General features: G+C 46.8%; 1 protein-coding gene across 1 annotated transcript in view; it reads right to left on the bottom strand.

Moving 5' to 3' along the window:
* Window positions 1–21,213, bottom strand: part of RNF43 (ring finger protein 43) — a 120,138-nt gene that overhangs the window by 5,521 nt on the left and 93,404 nt on the right. The window contains exon 8 of the mRNA XM_032769940.2: window positions 19,170–20,672. Coding sequence (XP_032625831.1) covers window positions 19,170–20,672 — 1,503 coding nt within the window. The remainder of the gene's footprint in view (window positions 1–19,169; window positions 20,673–21,213) is intronic.

The raw sequence follows: 21,213 nt of genomic DNA, 5'->3' as shown, positions 1-21,213 counted from the left end.
AACAGGATCTGATGCAGTCAGAGATCCACTTGGACAGACGTTGTTTAGAGATAGCCATACCCTTTGATCTTTCGGTAATGGAAACAAAGAGGCATGGGGATTTACAAAATGGTTTAGTCCTGTCTAAATAAAAGGTGATTGCTCGCCTGACGTTGAGAGTACGCAGGGTTGCCTCTTGCAGAGTCTTGTGAGGTTTGGGATAGAAAGTAGGTAAGTATATAGGTTGGTTGAGGTGGAAGGTAGATACCACCTTAGGAAGAAATTTAGGGTGTGGTCTCAAAGTGACTTTGTCTTTGGAGAAGATTGTGTAGGGAGGGTGGGCCATCAGGGCGCTCATTTCACCTAGTCTCCTTGCCGATGTTATGGCAACAAAGAAAGCCACCTTCATGGACATATGGAGATGAGAGGAGGTAGCAAGGGCTCGAATGGAGGTTTCATGAGAGCATGTAGAACGAGGTTAAGATTCCATGAAGCAGCCATTAGGTAAATTTCAGGGTTAGGGTTTTGCAGGCCCATAAGAAATCGTTTTATGGTGGGGTGGATAAAGAGTGAATAACCTTCTAAGAGGTCATGGAAAGTGGTAAGTGCTGCCAGGAGCACTTTGATGGAGCTGAGCAAAAGTCCATCTTGTTTTAGTTTCAGGAAGTAGTCTAGAATGTTAGAGAGGGTCACCGTATTGGGCGCTAAGTGATTACATGAGCACCAGAGGGAAAAACGCTTCAACTTCTGCAGGTGGGTTTTACGAGTGGAGTCTTTCGTACCGTGCAGGAGGACATATCGGACTTGCTCGGAACAGGCTAGATCATGGGTTTGGAACCATGAAGGAACCACTCTGTGAGGTGGAGCTTTTGGAGCTGGGGGTGAAGAACATGTCTGTTGTTCTGGAAAAGGAGATCTGGCCTGTTGGGGAGAGCCTGTGGGTGATGGGAGGACATGCAGCATAGGTAGGGATACCACGTCTGTCTCAGCCAAGCCAGGGCAATAAGTATGACCTGGGTCTTGTCATCTACAATCTTCTGAAGAACACTGTGTAGCAGAGGGATTGGTGGGAAAGCGTACAGGAAAGAGTTGTTCCATGGGATGAGGAACGCGTCTCCTAGGGATGGAGTTCCAAGTCCCGCTCTGGAGCAAAACCAGGGACATTTTCGATTCTGGGTTGTGGCAAAGAGATCTATTTACGGGGTGCCCCAGAGGGAGAAGAGCTGTTGAAGTATTGTGGGGTGCAGTTGCCATTCGTGTTCTGTCGAGAAGTGCATGCTGAGTGCATCGGCAGTAGCGTTGTGGCAGCCTGGTAGGTAGGAAGCAGTGATCTGTATTTGATGTTGTATACACCAATTCCATAGTTGGATGGCTTCCATGCAAAGGGAATGTGATCGGGCTCCCTCTTGCCTGTTGCTATGTTGTCTTCTAAGACCGAAATAGATTTGTTCTTTTTGAGGGGAAGAAAGTGAAGGCACGCTCATCTCACTGCTCTGAGCTCGAAGAGATTTATGTTTAGGTGCGTCTCTGATGCTGACCGCCAGCCTTGTGCCCTGTGTCCCCCTAAATGCACTCCCCAACCGATTAGGGAAGCGTCCATGGTGAGTATGAGCGTTGGGGATTGTTGCTAGAAGGAAACCCCAGTGCAGAGGTTCTCTGGTCTTGTCCATCACTCTAGGGAAGCTAGAAAGTTGAGAGGAATAGTTAACAGCATCCCTACGGTGTGTCTGTTGGGTTTGAAATTGGGATTGAGCCAGCCCTGAAGACATCTCATGTGCAGCCTGGCATACTGGACCACAAAGATGGTGGCTGCCGTGTGACCAAGGAGCTGTAGGCTGAGTCTTGCCTGTGTCCTTGAACGAATAGAGAGCGTGCGTTTGAGCTGCGTGATAGCGAGGAATCTGTGACATGGGAGCAAGGCTCTGCTCTGGATTGAGTCGAGATGAGCTCCGATGATCTCGCTTTGTTGTGTAGGTGTCAGGGTGGATTTTGGGGCGTTTATTTGGAAGCCTAGACTGTGAAAGAGGGAGATAGCAAAATGGGTAATCGTCCAGGTACGGGAAAAGTGTGATCCCATGTTGGTGGAAGTAAGTCATGACCACAGCTAGAGTTTTGGAAAAGACTCTCAGCACTGTGGAGAGGCCAAAAGGAAGAACTCTGTATTGAAAATGGTCATGACCAATTGTGAAGCGTAGAAAGAGTCTGTGAACTGGATGAATTGATATGTGAAAATAGGCGTCTTGTAGGTCAAGGGCTGTAAACCAGTCCCCTTGATCCAGTGCAGGAATTATTGTGCCCAGTGTGACCATTTTGAATTTTTGTATCCTCACGAATTTGTTCAGTCGGCGTAAGTCTAGTATAGACCTCCATCCCCCAGTCTTTTTCTGGGGAAGTAATGGGAGTAGAAACCTTTCCCTTGATGTTGCATCAGCACAGGCTCCCCTGCACCTAGCTGTAGAAGATGAGCCACTTCTGCGCTAAGTAGGTGCTCGTGAGAGGGGTCCATGAAGAGGGTTGGGGAAGGAGGAAGGGTAGAAGGATAGGATATGAATGGGATAGAGTAACCGGACTGAACTATTTCGAGGTCCTGTGTAATTTGCTGCCAGGCATGTTGGAAACTCTGGAGGCGGCGGCCAAATGGGCAAGTAGGCTGTGGAATCAAGGGGTAGTCGCACAGACTCTCGACCAACATTTCGAAATTGTTGTTTATTCCCAGACAGAGGGGAAGTGGTTGCTTGAGCTTGATTTTGTCTGCGCTTAGGGAGTCTAGTGCGATTCCTATTTACGTTGTGTGGTTGAGGCCGATAATATTGTTGTGTACATGGTCTTTGGTAGGGTTGGTATCGTTGTCCCTTGGGAAGAGATGGGTGAATGCCCAGGGTGCGCGGTGTCGCTCTAGAATCTTTCATTGTATGAAGTAGTTCATCAATTTTTTTTTGAAAACAGTTTCTCTTTATCAAAGGGGAGGTCCTCCACTTTGTTCTGCAGATCTTTAGGGATGCCAGATGCAGAAAGCCATGAAGATCTGTGCATAACCACAGCCGTTGCAGTCGTACAGGCTGCTGTGTCCACCGTGTCTAAAGAGGTTCGTAGGGCCATTCTGGAAATCAATTGGCCCTCGCTCAGAATTGATTTAAAGTCTGCTCTCCTATCCTCTGGAATGTAAGAGGTGAATTCAAAAAGTTTATTGTAGTTATCAAAGTCGTAGCTGGCAAGGAGTGCAGAGTAGTTTGCAATCCTGAATTGTAGAGTGGAGGATGTGTAAACCTTGCGATCCAAGACGTCAAGGCATTTAAGGTCCTTGTCTTGCGGGGTGGTCTGATATTGTGGCTGTTTCGTTCTTTGTGCTACTGCATTGATGATGAGTGAATTTGGTTGTGGATGAAAAAATAGGAAGTCAGTGTCCTTAGAAGGAACATAGTATTTACGTTCAGCCTTTCTGCAGGTTGGTAATAAAGAAGCTGGAGTTTGCCAGAGAGCGTCAGCTGGTTCCAGGAGTGCCTCATTTATAGGGAGCGCGATCTCTGAGGGCGCAGAGGGTTGAAAGATTCAGAGAAGTTTATGTTGTGTCTCCTGAACCTCTTCTAGGGGGATGTCCTGACTGAGTACCACCCTCTTGAAAAGTTCTTGAAATTGTTTACAGTCATGCACATTCTGTGGGGGCGGGGGAGAGAGGGCTCCGTCTGGAGCAGATGGAGAGTTAGGGTTCAGTGAGTCTGGATATGGTTCATAACTCATGTTCTCAGGAGGGGGTTCAAGTACTCTAGAAGTTCACAGAGCTGGAGATCAAGGCACAGAAGCAGGTAGTGGTTTCCTGGAAGAGGTCTGATGATGAGTGGTAGGAGGATGTGGCCAACGGTACCACTGAGGCCAAGGCATAGGATAGGAAAACCCAGATGCCGCCTATGGAGGGGCGAAGTAGGGAAACTGAGGCTGGTGGCTGCGGACCATAGCCTGAGGTGGAAAAGGCTCCAGTGGGGGAGGAGAGGGAGGTGCGGAGAACTCTGCTTCCTGTTGTAGATCAGGTTCACTCTCAGTGAAGGTAGCCAGTTCAGGTGGTGAGAGCAGCTGTTCGAAGAGTAAGCCCTGTGTATCTAGAAGCGGAGAGTTAGGCTCAGGTGGCACTGAGAGGTCGCTTTGAGTGAAGAAGTGCTGCTCCTGCTCCCTGGGCTGTGCTGAGCCTGGACTGTGCTCTAGTGTGTTAAGTGAAAGTGTGAGCAGTGTCGTGGGTCGGTTGGAGGTGTGCTGTAGGGGGTCCGCTGCTGGTGCGGGGGCGAGAGGCAGGCTCAGTGCCGACGTTCTTCCTGGCACCAGAGCAGAGCGCACGGTCAGCACCGTGGCTATTTTTAGCCCTGAGGCATGCGGTGCCAACATCTTTGTCAGCACCGGGGCAGAGCGCGCAGCTGGCTTCGCGGTTATTTTTAGTGTTGAGGGACTCAGTGCCGCGGAATCTTTCTGTGTCCAGGAGGTTGAATTTCTGCCTCTACGGTCTGTGGGAGCCATAGTTGAGGCGTGAGCTGGGGCTGAGGAGCCTGCCTTTGGCGCTGTCAGGACAGACAGTAGGGATCTCGCAGGAGACCCCTTACCCTTGTTAAAGTCTCTCCTATGAAACTGCTCTGCTCTAGAGAGGGTGAAGCAATGCTCCCCACCGGTTCTGATCTGGCTGGGGAGGATGTGGGAGCGGGTTTAACTTTCCCCATCTCCAAAAGCAGCTGCAGGGGTTTTTCCATAAGAAGCATTTTAAGCCACAGGTCCCTGTCGCGCCGAGCCCTTGACTTGAGGCTCATACAGTGGAGGCACTTTGCGGGGATGTGGGCTTCCCCAAGGCACTTCACACAATGAGTGCCCATCCGACCTTGGCATAGAGTCCTGACAGGAAACACACCTTTTGAATCCTGAAGCCTCTGGCACTGAGAATTAGAAATGGCAGGGGAGAGCGTCTCAGCGAAAGACAAGCCTGAGGAATTTTTTTTTTTAAAACTAAGTCACTGTGTAACTACACTAAAGGAAAGGAAACAACTGGAATGTAACTAATAACCATTTCTATATTCTTTGTTACTTTGTTCCTACAGAGACCAGGGAAGAGGATCAGCACTGTCCCGAGTCCCGTCTTCAGCCGGGGACGGTTGAGAAGGAATTGAGGGGCGTGCGGGACGCAGGCGCTCAGGAAGATTCCAACGAGATGGGAGATACCATCTGAGCACCTGCACCCCGACCAGGCACTGCTACCAAAAATCTCCGATCAACAGCGCCGGGACACACCGACACCTAGAGTGGAGCACCCACAGGGACAGCACTCGAAGAAGAAGAAAGAGAATCGACTTGCTCTGTGGTAACTGGAGTTCTTTGAGCTGTGTTGTTCACATACGTATTCCCCTCAAGATGTGTATGCATCCATGTGCTCGCGATTGGAGATTTTTGCTAGCTGTGTCCGTTGGTCCATGCAGGTGCCCTGAACACCCTCATGCCCCATACTGAGGGCATAAGGGGTGGAGCTGGACCAACCGCCATTTCAGTCCCCTCTCTACTGCAGACCCACAAGGTGTAATAGGACGTTGAAGCGGAAGGGAAGGAGGGAGGGTCATGGAATAGACATATGAACAACACATCCCTAATAACTCCAGTTACTGTACAGGTAAGTAATTTCCCTTTCTTCTCAAGTGATTGTCCCTATGTATATTCCACTCAAGGTGACTCCTAAGCAATGACCTAAATAAGAAGGTCGGAGATTGGAGTCTTAACCAAACAGAGACCTTTACTGAAAGAAGCATCTCATCTAGATGCCTCTATCACAGCACAATGTCTAGCAAAGGTATGTGTGGATCCCCGGGTGGTAGCTGTACAGATGTCTGCAATGGGGACATTTTATAAGGAAGCATCTAAAGCTACCAGACCTCTCATGGAATGGGCCCTATTATTTGAGCATTATAATTTGACTACCTTGTAGCAATTGATACATTACAAAGCTCATTTTCTCAGCCTCTCTGTTGATATGGGGGTTTCCCTTCCTCCTTTCAGCACAGAAAACAAACAGTCTTGGAGAAGACCAAAAGTGTCTTGTTCTCTGAAGATAAAATGATAAGGGCTTTTTAATGTCTTAAGTGTGTAATTGGCTTCACCACCGTTAGTATGGGGCTCTGAAAAAAGTATGGGCACATGGATGACCTGATTTAGATGCAACTTTGACATGGTTTTTAGAATGAACTTTGGATATGGTCTCTGCGATACATGATCTGGACAAAAAATGCACACCGGAGGTCCGCCATCTGAGCACTTAGTTCACCTGCCTCTTTGCAGATTTTATTGCGAGGAGGAAGGAAGTTTTCATGGATAAGTGCTGTAAATAGCATGTAGTCAAAGGTTCAAGACAGGGACTCATAAGGCCTGATAAGACTACTTTTAAACCCCAGGGGTTCCTGCATGGGGAAAATACTCTCACTTTTAAAAATCTGGTAGTGGTAGGATGGGAAAACACAGTGTATTCCTCTACAGCTGGTTGGTGGGACTAACAGCAGCTTGGTACTCCTTGCAAGAACTGATTGAGACACCTGTGTTCTTCAGAAACAGTATATACTCCAAGATCAAAGGAATTTTGGCATCTAATGCATTAGGTGATGTTCACACCAAACGACAAATATTCTCCACTTTGAATTACTAAGTCTTTTTAGTGAAGACTTTCCTGCTATTGATTAGTATGTTGTGTAGTTCAGAAGAATATTCACTTTTTCTACTGACATCTATCCAAAGCCCATGCAGTTTCATGGAGGGTGTGTAGGTTGGGATGTTGGATTAGATTGTTGTTCTAAGATACTAGGACTGGGTTTAATGGTAGAAATATTGGTGGCAACTCGAATGCCATGAGTTGTGGGAAGTAATACTGTCTTGGCCATACTGGAACTGCTGCATCCTGCCTGACTTTCCGGAGCACCCTTGGACTCAAAGGAACTGGTGGAAATATATGTATCTGAGCATCTGAACATGAAATGAGCAATGCATGCTCAGGGTTTAGCTGATCGCCATATTTGGGGTCAGGAAGGAATTTTCCTCCGGGGCAGATTGGCAGAGGCCCTGGAGGTTTTTCGCCTTCCTCTGCAGCGTGGGTCACTTGCTGGTGGACTCTCTGGAGCTTGAGGTCTTCAAACCACAATTTGAAGACTTCAATAACTCGGACAGAGGTTAGAGGTTATTACAGAAGTAGATGGGTAGGGTTCTGTGGCCTGCTTTGTGCAGGAGGTCAGACTAGATGATCATATTGGTCCCTTCTGATCTATGAGTCTATCCCCTAGGAACCCCACACTGTATCCCCATATAGACTAGAAAGTTGGACATTTCTTGCCATCGTGCATTGCAAACAAGTCAATTGAGGAGAGATCCCACCTCTTGAAGATGAACTGAATCACTGAATACTTTATTTCCCGTTCATGGTCTGGCAAGGAATTCTTGCTCAGATCTCTCTGCCAGTGTGTTCTGTAATCCTGGTAGATGGATAGCTGTGACTGTAATGTGGTGTTGAATGCACAAGTTCCAGTGTTGCACTGCTTGTCTGCATTGGGTTGATGACAAATCCCCTCCCGGCCTGTTTATACAGGGCATGGAAGTTGTATTGCCTATCATGATCTGAATGGAACCCCATATGAATGGCAGGAACTCCTTGAAGGTGTTCTGGATTGTTTTGAGCTCCACAGTATTTCTGTGGCATTAGAGAAGGGAGGGATAGCTCAGTGGTTTGAGTATTGGCCTGCTAAACCTAGGATTGTGAGTTCAGCCCTTGAGAGGGCTATTTAAGGATCAGGGGGCAGAAACACAACATAACAACAGTCAGGGATGGTACTTGGTCCTGCTAGTGAAGGCAGGGGATTGGACTCAATGACCTTTCAAAGTCCCTTCCAGTTTTATGAGATGGGTATATCTCCATATAAGAAGATTCTTCAGTCATTTGCCTGCACTAAATGATATTCCAGGTGGGATCCCTAACTCAAAGAGCAGCATCTATAACTATCATCTCCATTGAAAGGAGCAGGAAGCAAGGGACTCTTGTACCTAGGCTGAGAGGGGTCTTTCTACCAACTGAGTCAGAGTAGAATCTTCTGTGGGATTGTTAGGAACATAGCCAATTTATGTTGGTTTGGAATGTAGATTGACTTAAACCAGTTTTGCATACACTTTAGGTGAACTCTGGCATGCAATGCTACAAAGATGCTAGAGGCCATGTGTCCTAACAAAGTGAAACAAATGCTTGATGTTATCTGAGACACCTTCTGCAACTGTGCAATCAGACATGTCATCATCTGGAAACTGGGCTGAACTAAATAGTCCATCAGGGCTCTGCTAAATTCTGTCCATTGGGATGGTACTAAGGGCAGCCTTTTCTGCATTTACCTCTAGGCTCAGGGTACTGAAGAGTTTAAGAATAGTCTGGATGTAATTCTGCCTATCCTGATGAGACTTCTCCTTGATGAGCCTGTGATCCAAATATGGGTGTAATGATATCCCCATCCTTCTCAGGCAAGCTACCACTACAGATAGCAACATTATGAAAAGTCTTGAAGTTGAGGATAGGCCTGTACTGGTTGTGGTTTCAACCTACCACAAACCTGAGGTACTTTCTATGTGCAAGATGGATGGCACCATGAAAGTAGGCATTGTGAAGGATGAGAGGCAGAAACCAGTCTTCTGGATCTAGCGTTGGAATTATCACTGCTACAGTCACCATCCAACCCTTATGCACTGAGTGAAGGTGTTGAGTAGCCAGAGGTCTGGAATGGGTCTCCAAACTCATTCCTTCTTAAGTGTGAGGAAATATTTTGAAGAGAAACATTTCTCTCTGTAACATGCATAAACCTCTTCTATACTTCCGAGAGTGAGTAGAGTATTGACCTCTTGGATGAGTAACCTCTTGTGAGAAGGGTCCCTGAGAATGGATGAGAAAGGTAGGTGGAGTGTAAAACTGGATCATATAACCAAACATTAGGATTTCTCTGACCCATTCCTCTGATATTATGAAGTTCCCAGAATGAGGATATGTAAAGAGAAGGTTTCCAATGGATGTTAGAGCAAAAGATTAAGGGGTTCCAAGGCCAGAAGAGACCATTGTGATCATCTAGTCTGACTTTCTGTATGGCACGAGCCAGAGAATTTACCCAAAATGATTCCTAGAGCAGATCTTTGAGAAAATAATCTAATCCTAATTTAAAAATGGTCAGTGATGGAGAATCCACCAGGACACTTGGTAAATTGTTCCAGTGGTTACTTACCTTCACTCTAAAGAATTTATATCTTATTTCCAGTCTGAATTTGTTTAGCTTCAACTTCCAGCCATTGGATTATATTATACCATTCTCTTCTAGATTGAAGAGCCTGTTATTAAATATTTATTCCCCATGTAGATACTTATAGATTGTAATCAAGTCAACCCTTAACCTTCCTTTGTTAAGCTAAATAGATTGAGCATTTTGAGTTTATTGATATAGGGCATGTTGTCAAATCCTTTAATCTTCTTGTGGCTCTTCTCTGAACCCTCTCAAATTTATCAACATCCTTCTTGAATTGTGGGCACCAGAAGGGGACACAGAATTCAAGCAGTGGTTGCACCAGTGCCAAATACAGATGTAAAAATAAACTCTATTCTTACTCGAGATTCCCATCTATGCATCCCAGAGTCACATTAGCTCTTTTAGCCACAGCATCCCACTGTAAGCTCATGTTCAGCTGACTACCAGAACCCCAAATCTTCTTCAGAGTCAGTTTCCCAGGATAGAGCCCCCTCCATCATGTAAGTGGCCTACGTTCTTTGTTCCTAGATATCTACATTTATATTTAGTCATATTAAAACTCATATTGTTTGCTTGTGCCCAGGTTATCAAGCTTTCCAGATCACTCTGTATTAGTGACCTGTCCTCTTCATCATTTACAATGTCCCCAATTTTTGTGTTATTGGCAAACTTTATCAATGAGTCATCAGCAAACAGTATCTTGGATGCCTATATACAAATGTGAGAGATATGGGTGATAAGCAGGAAGAACTGAAAGTGCTAATAAAGAAATATAGCTATGACATTGTTGGCATCACTGAAACTTGGTGGGATGATACACATGATTGGAGTGTTGGTGTGGATGGGTATGGCTTGCTCAGGAAGGACAGACAGGGGGAAAAAGGCCTTATATATCAAAAATGTACACTCTTGGACTGAGGTGGAGATGGACATAGGAGACGGAAGTGTTGAGAGTCTCTGGGTTAGGATAAAAGGGGTAAAAAACAAGGGTGATGTGGTGCTAGGAATCTACTACAGGCCACCCAACTAGGTGGAAGAGGTGGATAAGGCTTTTTTTAAACAACTAACAAAATCATCCAAAGCCCAAGAATTGGTGGTGATGGGGGACTTCAACTATCCAGATATATGGAGGAAAAATAACACTGCAGGGCACAGACTATCCAGTAAGTTCTTGGACTGCATTGCAGACAACTTTATCAATTTATATTTTCTTCCAGATCATTGATTAAAATGTTAAATAGCGTAGGGTCAAGAACCGATCCCTGCAGGACCCCTCCCTGGAAGCATGCTGCTTGCTGGTGGTTCACTGTTATTTTGAGACTTTTCAGTTAGCCAGTTTTTAATCCATTTAATGTTTGCCAATTATCTGGACCTACTGATTTTAAAGTATTTTGGTAGCTTCTGTGTAACGTCATCTAGAGATACTGGTGGAATGGAGAGTGTTATCAGCATCATATGATGCGACTATATCATCTGCTTTTTCTCCAAATACAAAACAGAAATATTTATTAAACATTTCAGACTTCTGCATTATTATTGACCATCCTACCATTTCCATCTAGTAATAGACCAATACCATTGTTAGGATTCTTTTTGTTCCTAATATATTTTAAAAACTCTTTTTAACTCTGCTGCTCATAGAGTGATTTCTTCTTCTATTTCCCTTAATTTTCTACATTTCCCAACTTCTGATTTATATTCATTACTATCAACATCCCCTTTCGTTTGCGCACGTGTGTGTGTCTCCCCCCCACCCCCCAAACCAAATTGGGTTTTATAACCAGCACAGCCTTCTTCCTCAGTTGCAGAATTGTGGCTTTGTGAGCATCTAAGAAGGTGTTCTTAAATGATTCCCAATTATCATTCACAGTTTTTTGATTAAATTCTTCCTCCCAGCTGAGTTGCCTCATAATTACTTTCAGCTTTGTGAATTAGCTCTATTCAAGCACCAAGTATCTATACTTAATGGTCTGGACTTTATTCTGTTTGCACATTATAAATGTGATCAAGTCATGATCACATATACCTAAGCTACCATTAATTTTAAGTTCTGTGATCAGTTCCTCTTTATTTGTTATGACAAGGTCTTATAAGAATTCCCCCATGTTGTCTGCAACACTTTTTGAGTAAAGAAATTGTCATCTGTAATGTTTAGAAATTCCAACAATTTTGCTATTACTTTTTGAGTCTTTGGCTAACTGTTCTTCAAATTCATTTTTGGCCTTTCTAATTATATTTTTACACTTCATTTGCCAAAGTTTATGCTCCTTTCTATTTTCCTCACTGGGATTTAACTTCCACTTTTTAAAGGATGCCTTTTTGCCTCTCACTGCTTCTTTTACTTTGTTGTTTAGCCTCGGTGGCACTTTTTTGGTTCTTTTACGATGTTTTTTTAATTTGGAGTATACATTTAAGTTGAGTTTCAATTATTGTGTTTTTAAAAAGTTTCCATGCAGCTTTCAGGGATTTTACTTTTTGCGCTGTACCTTTTAATTTCTGTTTAACTAAATTCTTCATTTTTGTGTAGTCCCCCTTTCTGAAATGAAATGCTACAGTGTTGGGCCACTGTAGTATTTTCCCTGCCACAGGATTGTTAAATTTAAATATATTATGGTCACTATTCCCAAGCGGTCCAGCTATATTCACCTCTTGGACCAGATCCTGTGCTGCACTTAGGACTAAATAAAGAATTGCCTCTCCTCTTGTGGGTTCCAGGCCTAGTTCCAAGAAGCAGTCATTTAAGGTGTCAAGAAATCATGGTATCATGAAATTTAAGATATCGTGGATCTCAATGTGTCAGATGGGTATTTGCACAATTTACTGCAAAATGTGACTATACCACATTCTCCGCATCACAGCATACATGGTAGAAGGACAAGGACGATTCTGCTGACACAGCCATTGTTTCCTACGAGCAACTAGGGAGCAGTTGGCCCAGGTGCTTCAGTGTAACCACTCACTATGGCAATGACAGGATTCTCCCACTGACGAAGGGACTACACCTCCCCAAGGGGCAGTAGTTAGGTGGGGACAGAAGAATTAACCCATTGACTTAACACTGTCTTCACCAGAGGTTAGGTTGGCTTAACTACGTTGCTCAGGATTTGTAATACCCCTGAGAGACATAGCTATGCCAAGGTGAGATTTCAGTGTAGACCAGCCCTAAGGGAGCAAGGCCCCAAACTCATTGACAGTTGGGCAGCCTAACTCTTTTAGGCTCATTTGGAAATCCTAGTCTACGGCCTGATCTATACTAAAAAGTTAGAGCGACTTGTGTCAACTTCTTTCACAATTGGATCTACATTTGTCTCCCCAAAATGTAAGCACCTCGTTTCCTTGATGCACTATCACCACCTCCTCAAACAATGCAAGCACCCCATTTCACTGATGCGATACCATCACCTCCCCAAAGGACGCAGAGCCAAAGTCTACCTACTTCTGTTGACAACGTGCTAGTGTAGACACTGCAGTACCTGTGTTGCTCCTAACAGTGCTCCAGTAGCTGTTCCACAATGCTCCTGGCCCCACAAGATTGGTCACTATAGTCACAGTTTTGCACTTGACTGCCCAGGGACCACAAATTCCAGAGCCCCACCTTCCCCCTTTGAAAACCTCAGCATGTTTCAAAATGCCTTTTTCTGGTTACCTGCCTTGGAAAGCACACCTACTAGCCCACGTTTGCAAGCATCTCACCATGCCAGCTCAGCACAGACAGAGCTATACATAGACATGCTCCTGCCTACAAGTCCTGGATCTCCTTGGCCTGTGGGGAGAAGAGGCTGGGTAAGCCATTTAAGGAATAGCCAAAGGAATATAGACATCTGTATGCACATTGCACAGGGAATGCCAGACTTGGCACAAAAGGAATGAGCAGCAGTGCCTGGTGAAAGCCAAGAAACTTCAGCAGGCATATCAGAAAGCAAATCTGGGGCCACTCTGCAGACTTGCTGCTTCTACAATGAACAGTATGCCATACTTGGTGAGGACCCTACCAGCACCCTGAATGTGATTGTGGATGCATTGTTAGAACTGGGCACAGAAAAACCTTCAATGCCCAGTGAGGAGGAGGCGGGAGGGGGCACAGAAGGGGATGCAAACCATGCTGCAAGCAAGGAGCTATTCAAAACTCTGCTGAAATCAAGCCCATCCACCAGGCAAGAATGGGTGAGGAAGGGAAAGGGAACTCAGCTGGGTGTATGAAGTGCGCAACCCTGCATATCGATGTCAGTAGAAGGGTCTCAGCCCAGGTGACATTGTTTCATATCCAGGGTGAACTCATGATCTTCCTCAAGGATGGGCAAGCATACCAACATCTTGGCACACCCATGGGTTTCTGTGTCCAGCTGACACCTGAGGATACAATCGCGGAGATCCTACAAGATGTGGCCAGGATCGACTCCTCCCTACTGGCACCATGGCAGAAGATCAATGCCTTGAACACCTTCCTGATCCCTGTATCTTATTTGTCCTGAGGGGATCAGCTGTGCCAAAGGTACCTCTGAACAATGCAGACAACATCATCAGGCAGCTAGTCAAGAAGTGGATGTTTCTTCCCCAGAGAGCCAGGCAGGGTGGTGCCAGTGTCCCTCAAATGGGTGATCTGTCTGATGGTGCAGTGATCACTTATGCCTTCTGATTTGCCCAGATGCCATGGTGAGGAATATTGCAAAAAGTGCCATGCAGGATGTCATCAAGAAGCAAATTGCCAGGACCTCCTCATAGAATATCAGAGTTGGAAGGGACCTCAGGAGGTCATCTAACCCAACCCCCTGCTCAAAGCAGGACCAAGCCCCAGACAGATTTTTGCCCTAGATAGCCCCCGTAAGGATTGAACTCACAACCCTAGGTTTAGCAGGCCAATGCTCAAACCACTAAGCTATCCCTCCCCTCAGCAACCAAGATGTTGCCACCTACCTTAGCAGTTCCCTAGAAGGCAAATTTGGAAGAGACAGGGAGATTTTGCTTTGCTCTGGACTTGTGCCCACAATGCTACACGACAACCGGAGAAGCATATCGGGTGCCACTGGACATGGTGTGAGGAATGCCAGGAGCTGGGAGTCCTGGTGCCACAGATGAAGAACACGGACCACACAATCATCACTCCAAGAGCCAGAATCATGCTAGAGAGGACGCTGAAGGATGCCATCTGCTGCCAGTATGTGGAAAAACTGAAGTGGAATCCAGACGACGGCAAGGTGTTCGAAGTGACATGCAAGTAGGATGCCAACAACCACTTCCTCCCTGGGGGCAGCTTCACTCGATTTGCTGACTGGGGGTTCATCCACAGGGCCTGGATCAACTGCGTTCCACTGAACGGAGGCGTCTGCCATGGGAATCAGGACAAGCGATGCAGGAAGTACGGCTATGCCAATGAAACACTACCCCATGTCCTGTGTAGCTGCAAGCCCCATTCCAGAACCTGGCAGCTGCAACACAATGCCATCCACAATCACCTGGCCAGAGCCATCTCGCCACCCATGGGAAAAGGTTGCTGTGAACTCCACCATCCCCAGAACAGTCAGCCAACTGCAACCGGACATCATCATCACCAACGAGGACTGGAAGAAGATCGTCATGGTGGATGTCACCGTGCCCTTTGAGAACAGGACCCCGGCCTTCCATGATGCCCGAGCTTGAAAGGTGGAGAAATATGCCCTTCTGGTAGACACCTTGAGATCTAGGAATTACCAGGTTCAGACACACATGCTGATTGTCAGAGTCTTGGGCACATGGGACCCCAGTAATGAGCAAGTGTTGAAAGAATGCAAAATCAGTCATTGCAATGCTTGGCTGATGCGGCAACTCATGGTGTCAGACAGCATCAGGTGGTCAAGGGACATCCACATAGAATACATCACCAGACATTGGCAATACCAGGAGGGATGAGCTGGAGCGCCAATGAGAAGCACAGGCAGGAAAGTAACTGAAATACTTCCTTGATAGATTATATTTTCTAAATGGACAACCTACCCTGAATTCTCAATTACTGAGGGACAATCTTCACTCATTGATATATTTTGCTTCCCACAACCACATCGCTGTACAACTTTTCATGAGTGATGGACCCAAATACTTGGATGCTAATATCTAAACTGTATTCTTAAATTTATTCACCTAAATCTGGGTTATTGCTGGCTAGGTACTACATGTATCTTATGACTTTTAAAAACAAACTTTGTTTTTGTGGATAATCTAAGCACTATACTCAGATGTACAGACACTCTTTTCTCAGCCTGTATATTATATAATTTTAACATTAGCTTTAATAAAAATTTAAAATCTATTCCTCACAGCCACGTTTGTTTCCCTATTCATTGTCCAAAACCTCCCTCCCTTCTTCCCTGTTTTAAAGTGGTGCCCACCCCATCCACATGGTTAGAGAGCAAAGAGAGACTTTGGATTCCTCACTTTACTTTTAAAACCAGCACTGGGAATCCAATTCAAGTTAATGCTTTGGAATCAATATCTAGTTCACAGAATCATCAACTTGCCACTTTAATCAACTACTGCATGTTAGGCAATAAATTCAAATGGATTCATGCGGCAGGCCAAATTCCACAGTCCACACAGATCAGGGTCCTGTGCTCGGTTAGTGGTAGAGGAAAGGAAGAGGTGGTGTTCACTTTGGCTGTCTGAGCTAGCAGGGGGACACAGTTCTCCTCAGCTCAGTACTTTGTCCCTTTTAGCCACTTCAACAACCTCAGTGAAACTCTCATGGAGATACTCTGCAATCCTCTCTGGATGGTTTCTAGGGATGGCGCACTTGTTTCTTCCCCGGGATAGGAGACATCCCCATGCCACTCTGCGATGAATTCAGCTGGCAACAGAGCGACAAACAGTATAGTGGTACATGGGCCAGTGCAGCCTCGGGCCAGTAGCCGCTGTGTTCTCTAGGACTTTGTCCTCCTCAGGAGCAAGAGATGTCAACTCCAACCACTCTGCACATTCTGTATTCCAGTACCCCAGGGACACGCAGCATCTAAACCTTCCAAGCAACAATCTGTCCAAAGACCCGCTCCAATCCATGGAAACTTCATGGCATTGCTCTGTATAGCCCCAAGCATAACGGGTGGCAGCACAGAGTGAATCCATACCCCCAGCACTCCATGCAAGGCGGAACTAGAAGAACCATGACTATACCGATGCTGACCTGTGACAACTGCAGGATCAGCCAACAAGAACAGGGCAGTATGTGTGTTTACCATGAATGAAACATTTTAAAATGTTTTTAACACGTAAATATGTATTACTAAGCTTTTATAAATATGGGTCACCCTCTTACAGTATTGCTTCAGTGTTTCTAACTTGTTTATTTGCACATTAGCTTTGTAACTGCTGAAGTTCTGCAGATAGAGCAGAATGAGTCCTGTATTAGCAATGCTCATGAAAATTGCGCTGAGCTGTGCAGGGTGCATGCTTCTGCCAGAGAGATGTCAGAGACTAAAACGTGGTGTGCAGAACTGTAGGAATTTTTAAAATGGCATGAAAGTTATGGGATGGAATAAGCATTCTGTATTGGAGAGAGTGGGATTGTGGGAACTTGAGCCCAGAAATCCCCGGATGAATAGCTGGTATCCCACAGATCACTGTGAAAATGTCCCACAAGGCATTGTGTCAGATGGCAGCGTGGGGCATGCTGTGATACCTACCTAGTGATGCAACCACATCTGGTGAGGACATGCAGCACTGAAGCAAGCAGCCAAGTGTGCACATGTCCGAGTGCAATACAAAAGTCGGTGGCTCTAAGCCAATATAATTTATGTTGAACAAACTTTGTAGTGTAGACACAACCTAAGAGTGTATTTACACATTCTCAAGTACATTCACAATTGACACACATCAGTCAGGCTAAATGTGAGCCTTTTATTAATAATCTGAATGTGTCGCCAGAGAGACTCCACGAAGCAGCCTCTGCACAATCTAGGTAAGGAGGAATGTAATTTATAGACTCACAGAGTTTAAGGCCAGGACCATTACATCATCTGCATAACTCAGGCCAAAGAATTTCACACCATTACCCCTAGCTTGAGCCCAACAACTTGTGTTTGTCGGAAGCCTCTCTTCCAGAAAGGCATCCAGTCTTGATTTGAAGACACACAAAAAGACAGAGAATCCACCAACCAGGCAGTTTTTTTTTCCAATGATTAATCACCCTCGCTGTTAAATATTATGCCCTGTTTTAATTTGAATTTGTCTGCATTCAGCTTCTAAAAGCTCAGATGCTGTCAGCTGATTTATAAGACAGGCAAAGGATTTATTAATCATATATGCTATTAATTAGAGCTTTAATATTGTAATGCCATTGGCCATTATCTTTGAAAACTCATGGCGATCAGGGGAGGTCTCAGATGACTGGAAAAAAGCAAATATGGTGCCCATCTTTAAAAAAGGGAAGAAGGAGAATCTGGGGAACTACAGTCCTCACCTCAGTCCCTGGCAAAATCGTGGAGCGGGTCCTCAAGGAATCCATTTTGAAGCACTTGGAGGAGAGGAAGGTGATCAGGAACAGTCAACATGGATTCACCAAGGGCAAGTCATGCCTGACCAACCTGATTGCCTTCTATGATGAGATAACTGGCTCTGTGGGGAAAGCAGTGGACGTGATAACTGACTCAGCAAGCTTTGATATGTCTCTCTATTAATCTTGCCAGGAAGTTAAAGATTGAGGGATAGAAAGGGGGACTATAAGTGAATAAGAAAGCTGGCTAATCGCGGGCCAACGGGTAGTGATCAACAGCTCGATGTCTAGTTGGCAGCCGGTATCAAGCAGAGTGCCCCAAGGGTCAGTCCCGGGGCCGGTTTTGTTCAACATCTTCATTAATGATCTGGATGATGGGATGAATTGCACCCTCAGCAAGTTTGCGGATGACACTAAGTTGCGGTGGAGAGGTAGATACACTGGAGGGTGGGGATAGGGGCCCGAGTGACCTAGACAAATTAGGGAATAGGGCCAAAAGAAATCTGATGAGGTTCAACAAGAACAAGTCCAGAGTCTTTCATTTAGGATGGAAGAATCCCATGCACTGCTATAGGCTGGGGATCGACTGGCTAAGCGGCAGTTCTGCAGAAAAGGACCTGGGGATTACAGTGGATGAGAAGTTGGATATGAGTCAACAGTGTGCCCTAATTGCCAAGAAACCTAATGGCATATTGGGCTGCAATAGTAGGAGCATTGCTAGCAGATTGAGGGAAGTGATTATTCCCCTCTAATTGGCACTGGTGAGGCCACATTTGGAGTATTGCATCCAATTCTGGTCCCCCAATACAGAAGGGATGTGGACAAATTGGAGAGAATCCAACGGAGGGCGATAAAATGATTAGGGTGCTGGGGCAGATGACTTCTGAGGAGTGGCTGAGAGAACTGGGCTCATTTAGTGTGGAAAAGAGAAGAGTGAGGGGGATTCGATAGCAGTTTTCAACTACCTGAAGGGGCTTCCAAAGAGGATGGAGCTCAGCTGTTCTCAGTGGTGGCAGATGACAGAACAAGGCGCAATGGTCTTAAGTTGCAGTGGGGGAGGTCTAGGTTGGATATTAGGAAACACTATTTCACTAGGAGAGTGGTGAAGCACTGGAATGGGTTACCTAGGGAGGTGGTGGAATCTCCATCCTTAGAGATTTTTAAGATCCGGCTTGACAAAGCCCTGGCTGGGATGATTTAGTTGGGGTTGGTTCTGCTTTGAGCAGGGGGTTGGACTAAATGACCTCCTGAGGTCTCTTCCAATCCTAATCTTCTATTATTCAAATGTCTGAACTCTGAAAACAACCATTCTCAGTTGTTGTCAGTAGCTTGGGGCAATGTGTGGTGTTTATATGCACGCAAACACACACACACACACACCACCCCCTATATATGAACCCTGAATTGTACAATCCACTGTTCAGAAGTTTGCTAAAAGCACAGGTGACTAACAAACTTACCCTGGTTGTGTTGCAGAGTTTGGAAGGGGAGGTAAAGACTTGTGTTGTCTTCTGCGGTGCCTGTCCCTGAGAAATCACCTGGATACATGGGTTTCCCCTCCCGTTCTGATAGGTCCTTGTCCTGCTGCTGGGACTCCAAATTGGAGGGCGGGACTCGGCACTTCCAAACCACCTGAGAGCCTGAGCAATAGGGCATACGGGCCGTTGGCAACAGTGACTGAACTTCTGGGGAGCAGCAGTAGCCAGGGGAGTGGCCATAGTGAACGTGAACATTGCAGTCTTTGTGCACATCTGAGTCCTCTGAAAGGTGAGCCAGGATAGGCTCCGGGCGGCACTTCCGTTTCCTTCTGTGGTGACGGCTTTGTAAGCCATGTTTCTGTGATAGCGGGAAAGGCAAGGGATCAGCTGCTCCAGCTTGCCTACTGGCCACCCTGCTGAAGTCAGACCTGTCTGCAGAAGAGGAGAGGTGCTTTGAGAGGTCAGGTCCCTGATGCACACAGAAGGGCTGTCCTGACAGAGATGCATCCTGGGACCCTGGGCTGCTTTCGAGAGGCTGTTTGCAGTGATGAGTTTTCTCAGTCCTCTTTTGTGTCCGGGCACTAGGCACAGCCCCAGCAAACTGGGGCCTACGCTGGCTGGGTTCCTGGCCTGATCTCCCAGATGGACACTCTAGGTCGTTCCTGTAATGATGATGCCTGTGGTGGTGATAATGGACATGACTCAGTATCTGACTATTGGCTAATGCAGTGCTGCCAGTCTCCTTCAAATCCAAAGACCTCGGTCTTGGCTCCCCGGGAGGCTGCAGCTGCTCCTGGCCATTGTCAGTGGAGCTACCGTACACCCAGGGTTCGTAGTCACTGCTCAGGGAGCTGCGGAAGGTGGAGCAGCTGCCATGGATGCCCTGGAGGCTGACATCTGTGCAATTCAACATAGAATCACTGGAGGAGCCATGACAGGGTCCGGAGCTGGAGTCACTGCCTGGACCGTCAGCCAGGTACCCACTGTGCTCTGTGAGATAGCTCTCCCCTGAGCCACTGCTGATGTGCTGCCTCCCATGACTGGTTCCCCGATGAAGAGGGGCAGCATGGTGCTGTCTTGGTACTGCTGCAGTCCTGAATCCCAGGCAATGGGCCTGGTGCTGAAGTGGGCAGGTCCTGTGAGAAGATGGCATCTGCCCACATGCTGGAGATTTTTGGTGCTGCTCATTCCCTAGGCCTTGGGCTAGAGAGGGTTGATGGCTGCATGTTGCCATGGAGCCCACTGGCCTGTATGGCAAATAGTGCATGGTGCTGAAATCCAACTGGGAGAGCTCTGGGGAATGGAAGAAGGGGTTGCCATGGGGGAGCTGCGAAGCAAAGTTCCTGAGCCGCCGCTGGGGGTGGGCCTCTGGGAGGTGATACAGGGCGTATCCTGGGTGTTGCCGGAAGAGGTGAAGCCGCTGCCCAGGTTCCAGATCCTGGGAATTCTGCCTCAAATGTGCAGGCTGGACAAAGGCAGCCCCCTCTAGAAAGACAGAAAGGGCATATCCACTACGTGTCTGCATCCCATCCCACGGTAACCTGGCAACCTCTGCCCAGAACTCTGCCCACACCCCCAATGCCTGGCAATTAATCTCCAGTGCCTGCCCCCACTCACCCTATGCCTGGCAACCCCTCCCCAGTGCCCTGCCCCCCTCACTCAGTGCCTGGAAACCTCTCCCCACTCACCCAGTGCCTGACAACCCCTCCCCAGTGCCCTGTCCCCCTCATTCAGTGCCTGGCTACCCCTCCCCACTCACCCAGTGCCTGGTTACCCCTCCCCAGTGCCCCGCCCCCCCTCATTCAGTGCCTGGCAACCCTCCCCACTCACCCAGTGCCCGGCTACCTCTCCCCAGTGCCCCACCTGACTAACCCAGTGCCTGGTTACCCCTCCCCAGTGCCCCACCCCACTCACTCAGTGCCTGGCGACCCCTCCCCAGTGCCCCTCCCCACTCACCCAGTGCCTGGTGACCCCTCTCCAGTACCCCACCCCCCTCACCCAGTGCCTCGTGACCCTCTTCCCTAGC

Source organism: Chelonoidis abingdonii, chromosome 20, assembly GCF_003597395.2.
Source record: "Chelonoidis abingdonii isolate Lonesome George chromosome 20, CheloAbing_2.0, whole genome shotgun sequence".
Taxonomy (NCBI): Eukaryota; Metazoa; Chordata; order Testudines; family Testudinidae; genus Chelonoidis; species Chelonoidis abingdonii.
Note: the sequence above shows the minus strand (reverse complement) of the source record. Positions and strands in the feature narration are given on the sequence as shown.